This window comes from Mrakia frigida, assembly GCF_051309035.1.
Source record: "Mrakia frigida strain ATCC 22029 unplaced genomic scaffold BDY24scaffold_11, whole genome shotgun sequence".
Lineage (NCBI taxonomy): Eukaryota > Fungi > Basidiomycota > Tremellomycetes > Cystofilobasidiales > Mrakiaceae > Mrakia > Mrakia frigida.
In genome coordinates this window covers 493468-512047 of record NW_027481270.1, presented here as the reverse complement: position 1 = coordinate 512047, position 18580 = coordinate 493468, and the positions used below count along the sequence as shown (strand labels likewise).

General features: G+C 54.3%; 5 protein-coding genes across 5 annotated transcripts; 2 read left to right on the top strand and 3 right to left on the bottom strand.

The window, feature by feature from the left end:
• Positions 1-1427: 1427 nt before the first annotated feature.
• BDY24DRAFT_385737 (uncharacterized protein) lies at positions 1428-2940 on the bottom strand. The gene is made up of 6 exons (XM_076640006.1): positions 2793-2940; positions 2688-2703; positions 2580-2622; positions 2315-2498; positions 1888-2197; positions 1428-1767 (listed from the first exon to the last, which is right to left on the bottom strand). Exons 1-6 carry the CDS (start codon positions 2862-2864, stop codon positions 1625-1627), a joined length of 768 nt encoding a protein of 255 aa, XP_076497745.1. The 5' UTR covers positions 2865-2940; the 3' UTR covers positions 1428-1624.
• A 20-nt stretch (positions 2941-2960) lies between these two features.
• Positions 2961-9705, top strand: XRN1 (chromatin-binding exonuclease XRN1). The gene is made up of 23 exons (XM_076640005.1): positions 2961-3083; positions 3173-3183; positions 3264-3280; positions 3361-3426; positions 3550-3863; positions 4007-4116; positions 4211-4275; positions 4389-4526; positions 4673-4917; positions 5030-5209; positions 5306-5748; positions 5889-6048; positions 6125-6246; positions 6330-6474; positions 6549-7193; positions 7281-7399; positions 7474-7605; positions 7682-7975; positions 8053-8098; positions 8170-8306; positions 8393-8691; positions 8779-9090; positions 9186-9705. The coding sequence occupies exons 1-23, from the start codon at positions 3080-3082 to the stop codon at positions 9541-9543; spliced, it is 4362 nt and encodes a 1453-aa protein (XP_076497744.1). The 5' UTR covers positions 2961-3079; the 3' UTR covers positions 9544-9705.
• A 320-nt stretch (positions 9706-10025) lies between these two features.
• BDY24DRAFT_385705 (uncharacterized protein) lies at positions 10026-12625 on the top strand. The gene is made up of 8 exons (XM_076640004.1): positions 10026-10100; positions 10223-10683; positions 10790-10945; positions 11022-11179; positions 11302-11386; positions 11617-11967; positions 12145-12214; positions 12311-12625. Exons 2-8 carry the CDS (start codon positions 10357-10359, stop codon positions 12538-12540), a joined length of 1377 nt encoding a protein of 458 aa, XP_076497743.1. The 5' UTR covers positions 10026-10100; positions 10223-10356; the 3' UTR covers positions 12541-12625.
• A 210-nt stretch (positions 12626-12835) lies between these two features.
• Positions 12836-13809, bottom strand: BDY24DRAFT_385702 (uncharacterized protein). Its single transcript, XM_076640003.1, has 2 exons — positions 13373-13809; positions 12836-13253 (listed from the first exon to the last, which is right to left on the bottom strand). The coding sequence occupies exons 1-2, from the start codon at positions 13752-13754 to the stop codon at positions 12850-12852; spliced, it is 786 nt and encodes a 261-aa protein (XP_076497742.1). The 5' UTR covers positions 13755-13809; the 3' UTR covers positions 12836-12849.
• An 840-nt stretch (positions 13810-14649) lies between these two features.
• Positions 14650-17176, bottom strand: INO1 (inositol-3-phosphate synthase INO1; the record flags this gene model as incomplete). The annotated part of the gene is made up of 11 exons (XM_076637357.1): positions 14650-14790; positions 14877-14942; positions 15041-15139; positions 15220-15289; positions 15377-15630; positions 15715-16002; positions 16078-16336; positions 16427-16512; positions 16593-16716; positions 16793-16871; positions 16978-17176. 11 exons carry the CDS (start codon positions 17174-17176, stop codon positions 14650-14652), a joined length of 1665 nt encoding a protein of 554 aa, XP_076497741.1.
• Positions 17177-18580: the final 1404 nt, after the last annotated feature.

The window sequence follows — 18580 nt, the reverse complement described above, 5'->3', positions numbered from 1 at the left end:
GGGAGGGAGAGCAGCGAGAGGACGTCAACCTGTTTGACTCGACCAGCGACCGTTTTCTCGATTTCGAGTTCGACGAGGTACTCAAAGAATTCTCATCCTTATCGCAGGCTATCTCGAGACTCCGGAGAAGGGTTCAGAGCATGTATAGAGCGAGCGAGGGAGGCTACAACACGGGAAGACCTTCCCGACGCAGAGAAAGACACATCTCCCCATGAACTCCTCCCTTGCCTCTTCTCAGTCCGATATCTCGTTTCCCTCCTCTCTCGGTCCCTAAGAAGCTGCTTTTCGTGTCAGGGCGAAGCTCCCGCGATGAACTGTGAACCAGAGAAGACTTTCTCGTCTCGGAAGCTTCTCTGAAAGCCTTCCCAGCGATCAATTTAGACTCGGAGACAAAATCTGGTGCTTCCCCCCACCTTTCTCTCCACTTCTCCCCTCCTCTTTACTTCGCTGCCGGCCGTCATGAGATTTGGAAGATACAGATTCGTGCTTGGTTGCAAAGGGTGCAACCCGCTCCAAGCCTTTTTGTCCAAGCAACAAGCAGAGGGAGAACTCGGTTCTCGAGGGAGAAAGACGGACGCGTCTCGTTCGGGTCTCGTCGCTGCTCGTCTTTCGCCTCCTTGAGAACCTCAAGCAGAGATCGCTGTGAACAAGGGAGATCAGAGATAGATGCGAAGTTACTCTCACAATGTCGAGAGGAACAGCTTGATCTGAGAGTCTTTGAAGAGTCGCACGCCCGAGTTGTGACGAGATCCGAGACGCTCGTCTCTCCGAATCGCGAAGAACAACGTCGAGATCTGAGCCTCGATGCGTTCCGAATGACTAAATGAGCTCAAACTCTCAAGGGAGTGAAGCGAAGAAGGCTCAAATTGGTCAGCGAGGGCGAGTATGGAACGGGAGGAAGGACGAAGAGGGAGACCGAGGACAGTTGGCTTTTGAATCGAATCTACAGCTACATAGCCCCTTTGAGGTCATGTCGTCTGCCCGCTCGAGGACGATTTAGTGAATCGGGATCAACCTGACGCAGTGATCGAGATCGAAAGTAAATATACAGCACATCCTCGTCGAGAAGTAAAAAGACGCGTCGAACGCTCAACCTCGTCAGGAGCTGATAGCGACGTGGTGTGGTCAACAGGGCAAGAGGGATGAAGATCAGATAGAGATCTTTGAAATTTACATGAGTCGACCAGAAGAAGCAGTTATGCGAGTGAGGCAGGAGTCGAAAGGATCACGACGCGTCGCGCTCGTTATGATGTTCGAAAGCAGTCGGGTTCCCTGGAACAGAATGATCGCAAGGCGCGAAAGAAAGGCAAAATGCCTTAATTTAGCATCTCGTGACTCTAGCCGCAGGGTTTGATAGTACAGAGCAAAGAAGAGGGAGAGGAACGACACGCTGCGAGGTACAAACGAAACGCGCCTTGCGCCCTTCTCTCCTCCCACTTCCCTCAAATTTTGAACCTGAATTGATCCCCCGGAAAGCCCCATATGCTCACACACATTCCTCGCAGGAAAACCAGTCTCATCGCTCTCGTCGCACTCCCCTCCTCCCTTCTCACTGCTCATGCTCGATCTCGACGCGTAGAAGTCTTCAGGAGATCCATGTCAATCTAGATCCGACTTTAGATATCTATCGTCCAGGCTCCGTTCTCGATCTCTTGTTTCCCTCTCCTCCTGAAGGAGCTTCCGGGGCCGGCTCGGACGAGGAAGCGGAGGGTCCAGCACCGAAGGTTCGACCAGCGTCGACGGTTTGGAAGATGGCTGCTTCGACCACTGCGAGAAGAGAACAAAGAGAAAGAAAACAAACGAGATGTCAGAACAGGACGCCAAGAGTACTTTGCTCCAGCAGCGAAGTGAAGTCGAGGGGGAAAGGAAGAGAAGCAGCGGACTCACTCTGCTTCAACTCCTCGTCCCTGTTGATCCCATCCTCCTCGCACTTCCTCATCACCTCCGCAAACTGCTCCATCAATACACTCGTCTGCTCCTCCGTCAGACGCTCGGCCATTAGCGAGCTCAGGTTGTCGGCTGAGAGCTCGGCGGACATGTCTGCGTCCTCCTCCTCGTCCTCTCCCTCGTCGAGCTCCTCGTCTTCGTCGTCCTCGTCGATGGTATCGGAAGCAGATGGGATGGGAGCAGGTTCGTTGGTGATGGTTCGGAGATAGGAAGCGACGAGAGGGAAGTCTTCTTGGAGATGAGCGGCGGGCTGAAGTAAGGGAAGGAGCAAGAGAGGTGAGCTCATTCGTTCCCTCGACACCTCTGACTACCCTCCCCTCGTCTCCTTCACCGTACAGCAGCTACAGACGACAACGATATTACTCACGCTAAGTCCCTCTCCGTTCTTCCATGTAGGCTCAGCTCCGTGCTCGATCAGCCACCTCGCTCCCTCCACGCTCTCGACGGTGTAAAGAGGAGTGTCTCCGTCCTGATCTGTGACGTTGATGAGTCCTCCTTGCGAGAGAAGGTAGGTGAGAACGTCTCGTTGATCGTAAGAGGCGGCGGCGTGCCTGGGAAGACGAAGGAGAACAGAAAGTGAGCTCGGGACGAAGGAAGGGGAGGGAGCGAAGGGAGCGAAACGAGGGACGAACATGGGAGTGTAGGTGTTGGGGTCGGGAGCGTTGGCGGAGATACCTGGATGTCGAAAGAGGAGTATGTAAGCTCGTGCTCTTGTCTAGAATGCAAGAAGGAAGATATACCGGACTCTACAAGCTCCTGAAGAAGCAGAAGGAGGAAGGAGGGGAGGTCAGCTTCGACTCTTCAGCTCTCCTCCTTCATGACCTCTTCTTCTTCGCAAAACTTACCTTGACTCGCTCAACGTCCCCGTCTCCAGCAGCGATCCAGATATTCTTGATTTCAGAAGCTCGGCTGGTCATTTTGTGTATGAAGAGGTGGAAGGTGGAGGAGAGGAAGAGAGCGGCATCGAATTTGGAGCTTGACTTCTCTTTGGAGAGTCGAAGGAAGCGAGTCTCCCAAGAACCATCAACTCGCCACAAACCGACTTTAACTCGTTCTCTCTCTTCCCCACTCTCACTCCAACCCACTATCCTTAACTCAAAGGAGTTTAATATATACGTGAAACAATCGCAGCATGGGTAAGTCCACGACCAGCGCGAAGGGAGGAAGGAGTGGTGGCGAGCTCAAGCTGACCTTTTCCTCCCTCTTCTTTTCTTTGACTGCATAGGTATCCCCAAGGTGAGATCGAGCTGGGAGCTAGTTCATATCTCGAAGAAGAAGGCAGCCAGCTAACATCTCTCTCACTTCGCCGATCTCAGTTCTTCCGATACATCTCGTTCGCCCTTCCCCTTCTCTCCCTTCCGAGAGAAGAGCTCAAGCTAACCTTCCTTTTCCTTTCTCGTCTGCTTCTTATAGGGAGAGGTATCCCCTCACATCGGAGCTCATCACTCCTACCTCGATTCCCATCTTCGATAACCTATAGTTCGTCCAAACAATCAGCTTGATCCCTGCTCCTCCTTCGTCTTTCTGCATCACTCAACCTCGTCCCCTCCTCTCCCCCCTCCTCTTCTCTCCTTCCCATCCCCCTTCCTCTCCTACACACAGCCTCGATATGAACGGAATCATCCACAACTGTACTCACCCTCCTTCCTCGGAGGGGAACGCTTCCTTCCGACTCACGGAACAGCAAATGGTCCTTGCCATCTTCGCCTACATCGACCATCTCTTCTCAAAGATCAAGCCTCGAAAGGTCTTCTTCATGGCCGTCGACGGAGTCGCTCCTCGAGCCAAGATGAACCAGCAGCGATCTCGTCGATTCAGGACCGCTCAGGAGGCTAAGGAACTGGAGGAGAAGGCGAGGAGGAAGGGAGAGGAGATGCCTGAGACGGCAGCTTTCGATTCCAACTGTATCACACCTGGTGAGTCCGAGAGCTTGATACAGAGCATACCTGAGATTTTCCGAGGTTGGGGAGTTGGTCGATGGCGTTTTGACAGGGGCCGAGTCGGTACGAAGAGCCCGCGACTGACCTCCAAACCTTTTCTCCTTCGTTCCTCACCCCAGGAACTCCTTTCATGACTCGACTCTCTACTCAACTTCAGTACTTTGTCAACAAGAAGATCGCCGAGGACGCCGAATGGAGAGGGGTTGAGATCATCCTCAGTGGACACGACGTGAGTCCAGCTCGACGTCCCTTCCGTCGCGTCTTTCGTTCGCGACGTTTAGAGGCAGAAAGCTGACCTGGGGTCCGTTTCTTCTCTATTATAGGTTCCCGGAGAAGGAGAGCACAAGATTCAGGAATACATCCGATTGAGCAAGGCTCAACCTCACTAGTTCGTCCTTCTCGTCCCACGCTTCTTCCTTCCCTAGCTTTCGTTTCTCGTTCGCTCGCCGCCACTGACTCTTCCTCTTCACATTACTTTGTCGACTCCTTTGCCCATCATAGCAACCCTAACACTCGACACTGCCTCTACGGTCTCGACGCTGATCTGATCATGCTCGGTCTTCTCTCGCACGACCCTCACTTCTGCCTCCTTCGAGAGGAAGTCACCTTTGGAAGGAAGTCCAAGGGAAAGGGTGGAGGGTGAGTCTTTGCATCTCGTCTCGCTCAATATACTCATGGGGAAGCTGTCACGAGTTTCCCAGCCGAGCGACGATCACCAGAAGGACGCGTCGAGCTGATCTCCCTTTGCTCCCTTCCTTTTCCTTCCTTGTGCCCCCTTCCGTCAGACTCGACTCTCAAAACTTCTACCTCATGCATCTGTCACTCCTGCGAGAGTACCTCGATCTCGAGTTCTCCTCCATCTCCGCCGAGTGCCCGTTCGAATACTCGCTCGAAAAGGTCATCGACGACTTCATCTTGATCTCTGTCTTCGTCGGAAACGATTTCTTGCCTCATCTTCCCAACCTCCACATCAACGAGGGAGCGATGGAGACGATTTGGGGAATATACAAGAGGGTCCTGCCTACTGCTGGTGAGTTCGGACGTCGTTTGAGACGTTAAGCCTCAGCCTTGTCGGTCGAGACATCGACTCGACGAGCAGAGAAACTGACGCTGTTTTCTTCAACGACTTCTTCTTTTTCCAGGTGGATACATGAACGAATCCGGAAAGATCAACGTCCAACGACTTCAACTCGTTCTAAACGAGCTCTCGACGTTCGAGAGGGACATCTTCGAGAAGGATTACGCCGACAGCAACTGGCACAAGGGATCGGGAAAGAAGAACGTCCCTGCTTTGGAGATGGCCAGGAACAAGGGAAAGCTCGGTGAGTCGCGATTTTCTCCTCGTTGAGCACGTCCAGTCCCTTTCTCGTCGTTGACTTCCTTTCCCTTCCTTCCCTTTGATCTCGTTCTCCTCTCAGTCCTCACTCCTATCCAGAAGGCTACCTTCAAGACTGTCCAAGCCTTCATCCTCGCCAACCCTAAACCCACCGCCGCCGCCTCCCTCGTCTTGAACCAACGCTTCTCGGCCAAGGATCGACGGATCCTTCAAGCGCTCGCAGACGACCTCCATCTCGACCTCGCTTGGGATCAGGTCGACGAGAAGGACGAGCCTATCGTGGTCGCTACTTTCCAGGATGCCATCGTCGACGGAGTCAGCTCGGACGAGTCGTCTTCGGACGACAAGAAGAAGGAGGGCGGGAAGGGAGAGGGAGAGGGAGGAGAGGGAGACGAGGCTACGATGAGGGTGTTGAAGAAGTGGGCCAAGGCCAAGGTCGTTGATGATGACGACGAGGATGCGGAGGAGGCTTACGACAAGAAGGTCGAGGAGGCTATGGAGGAGTGGAAGAAGGGTTACTACAAGGTTCGTTCCGTTCCTTCGCGTTTCGAATCTTCTCGAGTCGACTTGGTTCCTTCATCGCCTTCCTTGATCCTCTTCGGTCGAGATATCTTTGGAAGTTCATAAGCTGACCGTTGCTCTTTTTCCTCGGTTTCCACTCACAGGAGAAGCTCGAGTTCAAGTACCCCGAGGGATCCAAGGCCGAGGTCGAACAGCTCGTCTACACCTACATCGAGGGACTCCAATGGGTCATGCACTACTACTACACCGGAGTCGCCAGTTGGGGATGGTTCTACAACTACCATTACGCTCCGAGAATCTCAGGTGAGTTTTCGTTTCGTTCTTCGAGCATCAGACGCGTCGAACTGACCTCGTTCTTTCCTTCCCTTGCTTTCCTCAGATCTCATCAACGTCGACAAGATGACGTTCAAGTTCAACTACGGAAAGCCCTTCCACCCCTTCGAGCAGTTGATGGGTGTCCTGCCTGAGGCTAGTAAGGATCACATCCCTCTCGCTTACAGGGTGAGTCTCCTCCTTCTTTTTCGACGCGTTCGTTCACCTTCTCGCGGTCTCACCCTCTTTTGTTCGTCTTCTTTCTCGCACAGGACCTCATGTACGACCCCAACTCGCCTATCCTGGACTTCTACCCTCTCGAGTTCGAGGCCGACATGAACGGAAAGAAACAGGAGTGGGAGGCTGTCGTCAAGATTCCCTTCATCGACGAAGCACGATTGCTCAAGGCTATGGGTGGTACGTCTTCTCTCCTCGTCGACTGAGTTTTCTCGAACCAAATGCTGATCACCCTTTCATTTTTTTCCTCCCAGATCGAGAACATCGGCTCTCCCCCGAGGAACGAGCTCGAAACGGCCACGGACACGCTTTCCGATTCGCCTACGACGAGTTCTCGGAGAACTTCTTCCCCTCTCCCATCCCTGGATTCTTCCCCGACATCGTTCACGGTCACTGCATCACCTCCGCCTTCGAAATGCCTAAGCTCGACGGACTCGAGTTCATCCAAGGACTTCTCGCTGGAGTTCAGCTCGGAGCCTCCGCCCTCGCAGGTTTCCCTTCGATGGCTACCCTTCCTCACACGGCTCATCTCGGATACCACGGAGTCAACGTCCACAACACGGATTCCAAGAACTCGTCGATGGTCATCGACGTCGACGCCGCTCTCGAGTTCGAAGGCAAGAAGTCGAGCGAGATCGCAGAGGCCCTGATCGGGAAGAGGACGTTCACTGGATGGCCGTTCTTGCGGGAGGGACTGGTCGTTGGAGTCACGGACGAGCTCTTCAGGTACTCGGAGGTCATCATGAACGGACACAAGAAGGTCGTCGCCACTCCTCACTCGCCGATGGACGTTGGACAGTGGAAGAGGAAGGCCGAGAGGATCGAGCACCACTACTCGAAGAGGTTCGGAGTCGTTCTCGGATCGGTCGATGTTTTGATTCAGGTTCGACCTTTGAAGGGTGAGTTTTGGTTTCTTTCTTCGTTTCGTCGCGTCTCGATTCGGTTTGCTGACGTCGTTTGTCCTCTCTTCTTTCCCCTTCCTGCAGGTCTCAAGCGACTCGACACCGGAGCTCTCGTCAAGGAGTACGAGGGAGCCGACAAGGAGATCGATCAGGCTCTTCAGGTCTCGGTTTCTCAGGTCGAATTCGAAGACGAGAGGTTCCTCGTAAGTTCTGACCTCTCCCTCCCTCCTCCCTTTGACCTCGACTGACAACGCGTCTCTCCCTCCTTCTCTCACAGGAACAAGTCGCCCCCAAGCTCGCCGCCGAGTACCCCGAGAGGACCAACGTCTTCTTCCTCGGAGAGCATCTCTACGGTGCCGCTGCTCAGGTCGTCAGCACGACGGAGTCGACTGTTTCGATCTCGGTTGCTGTGAGTCTCGTCCTCGTTCTGCGTTCTCCTTCCTTGACTCTTCCTGACTTTCTTGTCTCCTATTTCTTCCTACCAGTACTCTACCACTCAAGCGGCCGAGACTTCCGCCTTCACTCGAGCCGTCCAAGCTCGTTCGACGAGCCACTACTTCGCCTCGTTCGAGATCTCCCGTCGTCTTCACATCTCCGGACTCGGACTCTCAAGGATCACGTCTACTCTCCTCGTCGCTACGTCGGACGGACACAAGACCAACCTCGGATTGAGCTTGAAGTTTGAAGGAAAGGGGTTGAAGGTCCTTGGTTACTCGAGGAAGTTGGAGAGAGGATGGGAGTTCAGCGACGTTGCGGTCAAGTTGATCGAGGAGTACAAGGTTCGTCTGCTCTCGCCTCCACCCTTGCCTCGTAGAAACCTTCACTGATCTATCGGTTTCTCCTTGAACTCTCACAGAACACCTTCCCAGACGTCTTTGGCAACCTCGACGTGCAAAACAACAGTGCGTTCGACTCTGTTTGCCGATCTTGTTCGACTCTTCGCTGATCTTTCCTCCTTTTCTTCGTTTCTCAGGTATCCTCCGAGCTGACGAGATGTTCCCCAAGAGCGACGACCCCGACGCTCGAGTCCAGGAGGTCAAGAAGTGGCTCGCTTCGAAGGGAGTTTCAAACTTCGAGCCCGTCACACTCTTCGCTGAGCAGCTCGAGAAGGTTCGTCCTCCCTTCCTTCCCTTTCCTCTTTCTCGCTTCTCCTCCGACGACGACTGACTTTTCCCTCCTTCTTTCTATCTTCGCAGGAAACCGTCGAACGAATCGAGACCATCGCCAACAAGATCCACGCCGACCGAAACCCCGGGCACTTCAAGAAGGCTCTCATCAAGGGACTTCCTCGCCAGGGTATCATCAAGCCCGCTCACGCCATCTACCGACTTCAGGCTCAGGTCTTCCGACTCGGAGATCGAGTGGTCATGGTTCAGGATTCGGGAGCCGCTGGAGTACCTCTCAGTCTGAAAGGAGTCGTCGTCGGAATCAACTCCACGACCGTCGACGTCGTTTGGGACTCACCCTTCATCAGTGGAACTACTCTCGGTGGACGGTGAGTCATCTCGCTCTTTGAATCTCTCTTCCTCTACCTCTCCTTCATCGCTGACTTTCCTCTCTGTTCTTCTTCTCTTCGCCTCAGATGCTCCGAATACCGAGGTCTCCCCGTCCCCTTCTCCTCCTGCCTCAACCTCACGAACCAGCAGTTCCTCGTCTCCACCAAACCCGTCTCCCCAACCATCGCTCCCACTGCTCCTCGTCAGCAGCACCCTATGGCCAACAGACCCAACAACTTCTTCACTCCCGCCGCCGCTCCTCGTCAACAGCCTCAGCAGCAGCACCGAGCCGGCATGGCGATCCTGCAACGACCCAACCAGAACTTCACGGGAGCCTACGGTCAGGCCGCTCAGGGGATCCGACCTGCTCAACCTAGTGCTGCGGTTCTGCACGCTCAGTGAGTCTCAAAGCCCTTCTCCCTCGTTTTTAACGACGCGTCTCGTCTCGTTCTGACTCTTTCTCCCTTTTCGTTCGCCCTCCTTTTTTTCTCAGGACCCTCCAAAACACCCTCCGAGGAGGTCTCAACAACCAAGGAGGAGCTCGTCCTCCTCGTCCTCAGTTCTACCCTCGTCCTCCCCAGCCAGGACAAGGGCACGCCAACGTGAACGGAGGAGGACCTCCTCCCACCGGTCCTCGAGGAGGAGGAAACCCCAATCGAGGTCGAGGAGGAGCTCACGTCACACCTGCCGTTGTTCTTGGAGCTCCTGTCGCGCCTGCTGCGATGCGAGGTGGACGAGGAGGAGGAGGGAGAGGTGGACGAGGTGGAAGGGGAGGAAGAGGTGGTGCGGCCGCTGCTGCTGCTGGAGGAGCTGGAGTCGCGTCGGCTGCTGTGGTTGCTCCTTCAAACTAAAGGAGGATAGGGTGGCGGTAGTTTTTGGCGTCGCATATCAGGTGTTCGTTGTGTTCGTCTTGATCTCGTTCGTTCGTTCGTTCGTTCGTTCGTTCGTGTGTTGTGCTTTCTTTCTCTCTTGTTGCCTTGGTTTCGGTGATTTCATGTATCAGTCTATGTAGATCTCGCGTCCTTGTTGCTCTGGTGCTCCTTTTTTTAAAAAGGGGTGGAAGACCTTCGAGACGAGGAAGGAGAAAGAAGGGAAGAAGAAGGGGACGACGCGTTCGAGCATCTCCCTTTCGGATCGAAGGAGAGCAGGTTTTCGAACCCATTTTCAAGCCTTGAACCTCAGGGTGAACTCAGCTCTGTTTCCAAGTGCAACCTGAGCTTCAAGCAAAATTTTCCTCACCTTCTTTTCCATCCGTTCTCCATCTCCTTCCCCGCCTTTTCTCGAAAGGCTCGAGCTCACCCTTCCCTCCCTTCCCTTCCTCCCACCACCCACCACCTCTCCTTCTCTCTTTTCCTCGCCGGTCGAGTCGAGTTGAGCGTCAGATGCCTCCTTCTCCTTCTCCTCCAACGTTGGACCCTTCCCTCCTCCTCTTGTCAGCTCCAGCTCCACCTCCTCCCACTCTCGCTGACCTCGCTTCCTCCCTCCTTCTCTTCCCTCCTCCTCCTCCTCCTCCTCCCTCGTTCGCTTCAGGTTCTCCGAACCTCAACGCTACCAACGTTCTCTCTACGCTCTTATCGTCGACCAAACGAACGTGGGATCAACGAGCTGAGCAAGAAGGGAGCAGGAGCAGCGGCGGAGAGTCGGACGACTGGGAGGTGGACGAGATGGAGGATGATCCAAAGATGCTCAAGGACGAGTTGAAGAGGCTTAGGAAGGTGTTGAGGAGGGAGAGGAGGAGGGGTAACCATGGCGACGACGGGTGGAGGGGTGGAGGAGGAGGAGTGATGCTGGGAGGAGGAGGAGAGACGAGCTTTCGAAGGAACACTCCGATCAGTTTGGGGTCGTGTTCCGTTCTAGGAGAGGATCGTTCGTTGTACGGAGACGACGACGAGGAGGAGGAATCGGAGGTTGTCAAGGGAACGAGCTCGTCGAAGAAGTTGAATCCAGGGACGGGGAAGAAAGAGAGTGCTGGGAGGAAGCTCGCTTTGAACGTCGGTCGCCTTCTCTCTTCCTCTCCTCTTTCCCCTTTTCTTCTTCCATCTATTGGCCGGAGAGCTGACACGTTCGCTTTTTGATTCGGTCGGTGCTTTCCTCCAGAAATCCATCCGAGCCAAGATGCGTCAACTCATGGGGATCGAAGACAAGGACCCTCTCCCCGATCCTGACGTTCCTGGCTTCGACGAACGAGACGGGACGACGCCGTTGATGAGACCCAACTGGAGGGTGTCGATCACGAACGGGTTCAACAAGAAGGTGGGGCCACATCACACTTTCTCATTCGCGTTCGGTTCGGAAACTGACTTCTTCGTCGTTCGTTCCCGTTCAAAAGATCCTCGACCAAGTCGTCAACGAAGTCATCGAAGAAGCCTGGGCTTCCCTCCACCAACCTGAACGACGACTCCCTAGAACCGACATCCCCGAGGCGGATCTGGACAAGGGAGTGGTGCTCAAGGCGGCGAAGACGACGTTCATCAACTTTGGCAAGAAGTGAGTTTCGAGTTCGACGCGTCTCTCTCTCTTCTCTCTTCTCTCTCTCTCTCTCTTCTCCTTTCCTCCTTCTTCCTCTTTCGAAGCGCTGAACCCTCGTTCTTGTTGGTTGTCGTGAACAGGTTCAACTCCGAAACCGACCCCTCCAAGAAGGATCACGTCGAACGGGACACGAAACGACGTCGACGCTGGGCTAGGAAGGATCTCGTTCGTCCGCCGTCCTTTTCCCTTTCCCTTTTCTTCCTCTCTCTCTCTCCTTTCTTTCGAACGTTTCCTTCACCTTATCAACCCTTTTCTAACCCTAACCCTTACCACGCACATCTTCCTCACGAATCAAAGTAAAACTGACGCTTGCCTCTCTTCCTCCTTTCTTTCCCTCGCTCCCCATCCTCCTCCTCCTCGCCCTCCCAAACGCACCTTCAACATCCCTCCCTCAGAAACAAAAACGTCGCCTCAAAGCCGCCTCGGACCCAGACTACACGTCGCACACGTACCCGAACCTGCTTCGGATCGACTACATGTCGTCCGAGTACTCCTCGGAGGGAGAAGGAGAAGGAGGGGAGAAGAGGATGGAGGAAGGGTTGTGGGATTTGATCGCTGGGAAGGAGAAGAAGAGTACGACGACGACGGGTGGTGGGGAGGGTGCTGGTGGGGAGGAGGCAGAAGGGAGCGGGACGGGTGGTGCGACGGGGACGAAGGGAGGAAAGGGGAAAGGAAGAGGAAGAGGAAAAATCGGGGACGAGAAGAAGGTTTTGGAGGTTAGGACGCCTAGATGGAGGAGTGAGGATGTGAGTTTTCCTTTTCCTGCCTTCCTTGTCGGCTTCGTCTCTCGTTTCGTTTCGTTTCGCTTCGACGAACGAACGAACGAATGAACGAACGAACGAGACGCGTCCGAACCTGAACCCTTCCCTCTTCCTCTTCGCCTCGCCTCGCCCTCGCCCGTCTTTTTTTCTTTCTTTCTTCAGCTCAACGCAGTCTACACCGACCTCGATCGCATCTCCGCTTGTCAACTCAAGGTCTCGAAAGGGAAGATCCGTGAGTCGTTCTCCATTCTTCCAACCCATCTCCTTTCCTCCTTTCACCCAACTGATTCCTCTTGCTCCCGCTTTCGTGTCTTTGTGGTTGGGACAGACAACATCCCCTCCCACACCCGCTTCAAACTCAACCCTCTCCGGGACCTGCCCCCTCCTCCGACGGCCGTGCAGCGGTGGGAGTTCGATCCGGGTTGGTTGGCGACCGAGGGAGGGCCGAACAAGGAGGCGAGGGAGAGGATGGCTGGAGGGTTGGAGGTGGGTGGGACTGAGGGTGGTGGGTTTGAGCTGGGAGGAGAGCAAGGGGAGGAGACGTTGGGGTTCGAGTGAGGAGGGAGGGAGGGAGGGAGGGTGGAGTTGGAGTTTCGTTTTTCTTTGCATTTTTCTCTGTAGCCTTCCTTCATCAACAACAAACATAGCACGTTCTCGTTTTACGACCTTTATGCCCCATCCCTTCTTCTTCTTCTTCTTCTTCTCTCTCTCTCTATCTCTCAAGGCTTGCTTCGAGAAAGACGAGACGAACCTCGCGTCGTTCGTCCCGTCCTTTTTTTCCCCTCCATCTCCCTCCCTCCCCTCCTGCCCTCTGCCTCGCTCCCAGACGAACGACTTCTTCACAGAGGTGGAAGACCGAAAAAAAAATCATTGCAAGATCGTTAACCACCACCCAATAAAACCCAAAACGAGCAAGCTCAACCCCTCCTCCTCGAACTCCTCGCCGAACTCGAACTCGCATGGGCGTCCAACGCTCCTGCTGTCCCTCCTCCTCCTCCTGCATGGGACGGTTTCTCCTGGTGGGAAGAGGAGGATTCGGCCTAGAAGCAAACGAGCGAAACGAACAAGGTGAGCCAAAGGAAGGCGAAAGAGGAGGAAAGCAAGGACGAGACGAGAGAGACGCACCGACGGATCCATCGTCCTTCCCGTCCCCGTCGTTGTTCCTGTCGGCGGTGGTGCTGGTGCTGGAACCTCCACCGGAGGAGGAGCAGGCACGGAAAGGGAAGGTTCGTAGTACTCTGGGGAGAGGAAGTCGACTTGCCACATTTGGGCTGGGAACGAAACGAAGCGGAGGAAGGAAGGAAGGAAGGTCAGCTCGACTCGTTCTTCTCTCTCTCTTGCTCTCTCCATCCACCTCCAAACATACGGGAAAACGGTGCATCGGACTCACTAGCAGCATCCCACTGGGGCCCTCTCTTCTTCCTCGCCCAACACAACAGTCCGTTCCACTCCCTCGCTCCCTTGACGCTCTTGAGCTCACTCTGAGCTCCCACCACTCCTCCTGCCTTCATCGCAGCACCCGAAGGAGCATCCAAAAGGATCTCCCCTCGTTCAGCGGCAAGTTCTCGAGCTAGAGCGAGCACTTTTCGAGACGGTTTCTTCGTTGGGAGGGAGGAGGAAGAAGGAGGAGGGGAGGAAGGAGAGGGGATCGTCAGAGGGGAGGTGTCCGGGAGGTTGGTGCTGGTGCTCGTTGAGGTGGTTGGGACGGCGGTAGGGAAGGGAGAAGGGACGAGGAGGTGCAAGGTTCGACGGTGGGTGCGGGAGGCGGGCATGGCTGAGGAGAGAAGAGGGTGGAATGGGTGATGGCGGTTTGGGAGGGAGGAAGGGAGGAAGGAGGACGAGCTCGTGCCGATTTCGGTTCGGTTCGTTTTCGTTTATTTTTTTGTTTGTTGTTGTTGTTGTTGTTGATTTCGGTTCCGAAGCTTGAGAGGTGAGAACGTCTTTACGTTTAGAAGCTTGAGATCCACTTGTTAAGAACTCATCTCTTCCATCTATCGTCGAAAAGAGAAAGGAAGACGAACGCGACGACTCACGAGCGACTGTTTTTCTTTCTTCCTTCTCCGCCACAACGCTCCAAAAAAAAAGAGGAGCTTTCCTGTTAGAAACCCAAAAAGAGATCGGAAGCCTGATGAGAAGAGGATGATAACTCGTATCACAGACTCGTTAGACTATCTAAGCAGGAAGAATCAAAAAACGAAAAAGCTAAACAAGCAACGGCACGCGTTGAACGAACTTCCCCTCACGATCCTCCTCCCTTTCCCAGCCCAAGCATCCTCTCGATCCCTCCTCCCAGCCCTACTAGGCCGCACCTCAACCCTCACCTCCAACTTTTCCCCTGGTCACGATTTCGACGAGCTCGTTTTCGTTTTCCTTCCCGTCTTCCATCGTCCGCTCTCTCTTGTCCAGCTCGGACTACTCCTTTCCTTTCCTTCCCTTCCCATCTCCCTCCCCACCACAAAGTTATCGGAAGGAGTCATCAATCAAAGAAAAGAGAAACGGGGTCGGCTCCCAGACACATCGACGGTTGAACGAACCGATCGCTGGAAGCAGGACGGAGCAAAAAGGTTCAAAACGCAAACGAAGGAAGAACAAAAACAGAGGTTAAAGAAGAGTAGAGAGTTGGATCTCAGAGGAACAAAGCTAAGCTACGCAGGTCGTGGACGTAATCTACCAAACCCTCGACTCGAGCAAGAGGTCGGTTCCGTTCTCGAGTCCAAGGCAAGCCTTGAGGAACTGCTCGAGTCCGGATCTCTGTCGGGCGAGAGAGTTGACGACGGCGGTTCCTTCCTTGACGATGGGAGCCTTGAGCTAGTAGTTCGAAAGAGACGAGAAGTGAGACGTCAGCGGAGGAGATCAGAAGACGAGGAGCGGACGACAAGGGAAGCGGGACTCACCATGTACGAGAGCAAGGAGAGGACCGAGTAGAGAGGCTGGAAGGGCTCCTCGGAGGTGGTGGGAGACTCGGGAGTGGGAGAAGCTCGGTACTGCAGCATAGGAAGGAGGAGAAAAGTCAGCAAAGAAAGAGGGAATGGGAGAGAGGGATGAAACGGGAACGAACCGTGATTCGAGTGAGCAACTCGGCGAGGATGGCGAGATCGAGGATGAGAGGAGTAGCCAAGAGGGAATCTTCGCACTGGTTGAAGATGTTCATGGTGTTCTAAGAGAGAGAAAAAGACGAGAGATGGGAGGTCAGCGAAGGGAAAAGGAGGTTGAGGGAGACGGAGAGACGCGACTCACCCTTCCTCCACAGAAGAGCTCGGAGACGTATTCGTCGATGGCCCTCTTGGAGTCTCCGACGGTAGGAACGCTGGAGAAAGAAAGAAGACGGAAATCCAAAGTCAGCGAACGTTCGAAAAGCTCGAGAAGTTCAAGACTAAGGGACGAGAAGACTCACTACTTGATCACAACCAAGTGATCGGGGTGCTCTCCCTTCTTGGCTCCAGGTCCCATCTCGGACTTCCTCTTGTACAGAAGCTGGTTGCTCTCAACCATGTCGTCGATGACCGAGCTCTTGGAGATCTCCTTGGACTTGAACTGAGCCTGGGACGACAAGTTCTTTCCGTCGTTGTTTCCGAGATGGTTGTACGACGAGACGGCGAGAGGCTTGATTCCAGCGTTGACGAGGAACTCGGCGAGAACGGACTTGACCTGAAAGTCGAGAAGAGAAAAAGGGATCGAGTCAGCGACTCGAAGGAGGTAGGGAAGCAAGAGAGGAGACCTGGTCGAACGAACCTTGGTCTGACCGGACTTGAGATCGTCTCCTCCGATGAAGGCCTTCTTCTCCTCGGCGAGCTTGATGAGTCCAGGGACACAGGTGTTCTGGGGAGCTCCGTTGATGAAGGGGCATCCCTCGAGGACCGAAGCGACGGCGAAGAGGGTCGAGGGAGAGACCTCGTCGTGAGACTTGGCGATGGCAGCGAGGAGGTTCTCGGAGGTGTCGTTGACTCCAGGGATGATCTCGGAGTACCTCTCAGTGTTGGCAGTCCAGAAGACGACGACCTTGTCGAGACCGTTGGAGGCCTGAGAGAGCGAGAAAAAGAAAGAGAGAAGTCAGCTCGACGCGCCGAAGATCGAGAGCAACGCAAACGAACGAACCTTGAAGTCCTTGATGTCCTGCCTGATCTTCTCGAGGTGAACTTGCTTGTCGGCTCCGGGAAGGACGTTATCGGCTCGATCCTCCTGGTTGGCGGCGATGAAGTCGGGGTAGTAAACCGAGGGAAGAGGGACGAAGTCCTTCATCAAAGGAGCGACTTGTCGTTGGAGATCGAACTCGAGGACCTTGGATCGAGCCATAGCCTGGTCGAGAGGCATGGCAGAGATATCCCATCCTCCAAGGACGAAGTCGTTGGGGTGACTGCAGCGAGGGAAGGAGAGGATGAGCGTGAGTATCGAGAGACGACGAGGACGAGCAGAAAGCGACGGAGTGAGGGGAAATTCAACTCACACCATGGGAAGGACATCCGAGAAGGGAATGTTGACGTCCTTTCCAGCGGGATCGACTCCGAGTCGGAGGGTCGAAGCTCGAACGAGCTGTAGAAGGAAGGGAGGAAGGGAGGAAGGTCAGACGCGTCGAGATCGAACTGAGACGACAGGACGAATCGAAGACGTACAGAACCGATGTAGTTGGGACTCTGTCGTCCGTCCTTGGTTCCCCAGGAGATGTTGTGCTTGTTGGCGAGGATGGAAGCGACCAAGGTCGATCCGTTGTTTCCTCCAAGACCGATGAGCATGAGTCTGCGAAGAGAGAGAACGAGACGGCGAAGTCAGCTTCAATTATCGAGGTCTGCGGCGAAGAAAGCGAAGTACTCACCCGACCTTGGGGACGACTCGCTCAGTCTTGAACTCATAACCAGTCTCAATCTTCTTGACACTGATCTTGCCGTCCTCGACTGGAGAAGGGAAGAAAGAAAGAAAGGAACAACAAGGCGAAGAGATGTCAGCTTCGAAACCTTCCTCGCTCCCTCGAGGATAAGAGAAAAGAGAGAATAGACTCACGGACAACCTGAGCAGCTCTGTCGACGAACCTAGCTCTGATCTCCGAATCGGTGTAGGTGGTAGCTCCCGATCCGAGATCGACCTCGATTCCCTTGGGGAAAGCGGTCCTGGCGGCGGTAGGGTGAACGTGGACGTCTCCCTCAGCAGGAGTCTGAGGAGAAGAGAACGAGATGTCGGATCCGTTAGGGTGAGGGTTCATGGTTGGTAGTGTTTGGGTGTTGGGTAGAAGGGGGGGTTGAGGGGCAGCGGGAGAGGGTGGGTGAAGGGGAGAAGAGGAGGGGTTGTTGTTTTGACGGGGTGGTTAGGTTGGTAGATTTGAGTTTAACGGGTGTGAAGATTGAGCTTAATGAGCTGCTCTGGGAGGAGGAGTGGAGTGTTTGCTGCCTGGAAAGAGGGAGAGAGAGAGAGAGAGAGAGAGAGAGAGAAGAAAGTCAGCAAGTGGCACGAGAAAAACGAGGAGGACCGAGCGTCCATCCTTGCACCAAATCCATCGAGAAAGAGTACGAGAAGGAAGATGGGAGGCAGGACTTACCCCTGTGAGGCTGAAGAAGGCGAAAAAAAAATGCAAGAGAAGGATGAGTTAGCGAGGGCTGATTGGGCCTTCCTTCCTCTTCCGCTCGAGACGATAAGAAGGAAACGAGCTCGTTTTTTCCTACTTACATTGTGTGCGCTACCGAGTTGGTTGCTGAACATAAAAAGACGTCCTAAGACGACTGGTGAAGAGAGTAGAAGTCTGGAAAGGAAGGAAAGGGAGGAAGGGAGAGAGAGGGAAGGGAAGGGAAAGATGGTGGGGCAGAAGGGAAGGGAGGGGCAGCGAAGGGAGAAGGAGGGGACGAGTGGGGGGAAAGAACGTGTCAGCGCGCATACAAGACGAGGGGAGATGGACGAGGAGATGGCGAGAAGCAGATGAAAAGGAAGAAGAACTCACGAGTAAGACTTTGGAAGGGAGGGAAGAATGGGGTTGGAGGGAAGGAACGAAAAGAGGAGCGTCCTTGCCTTTTCAGGGAGCAGGAGGATTGGATTTGCCAGCGCGACTGGGTTGCACCCGAGTCCGCTTCTCCTTTGTTTTTTTCGTTCCTCACATGCTTTTGAGCTCTCTCAGCCTGAGAAGAGCTTCATCTCCACGTAGAGAATTTCAAGATCTCGACACATGTACGCGTTTCTGAGCTGATTTTCTGCCAACGAACGAAACAAAGGGGTCGACCGAGAAACCCGACGAGTGTCGTTCCTTCTCGTTCCTCTCCTCCCTTTTCTCCTCCGATAAGCCTTTCGCACAGCCCAAGCTGAACTCACTAGCAAAGGCAGGACGCCGATTCATCTCATAAACACTTTTTTTTCGCGTCTTGTAGAGGCAAGAAGCGATCAAAAGCGACGAAAGAACACGTCCCTCCTCTTGATCAAGCAGGCCGGCCTTCGTCTGACTTCCACGTCCTCCTCTTCCTCCTTCTGCTGACTCCACGTCTCGCGATTCCTTCCGTTCCGTCTTCTCTAGCACCGTTTGGTCGAGGGATATTCAATGCTTGAGGTTTGAGGGCTGGGGAGATCATAGCTGTTGTTGTTTGAAAAACTTGGCGAGGGTTCCACGTTCCACGTCGCGGTTGTT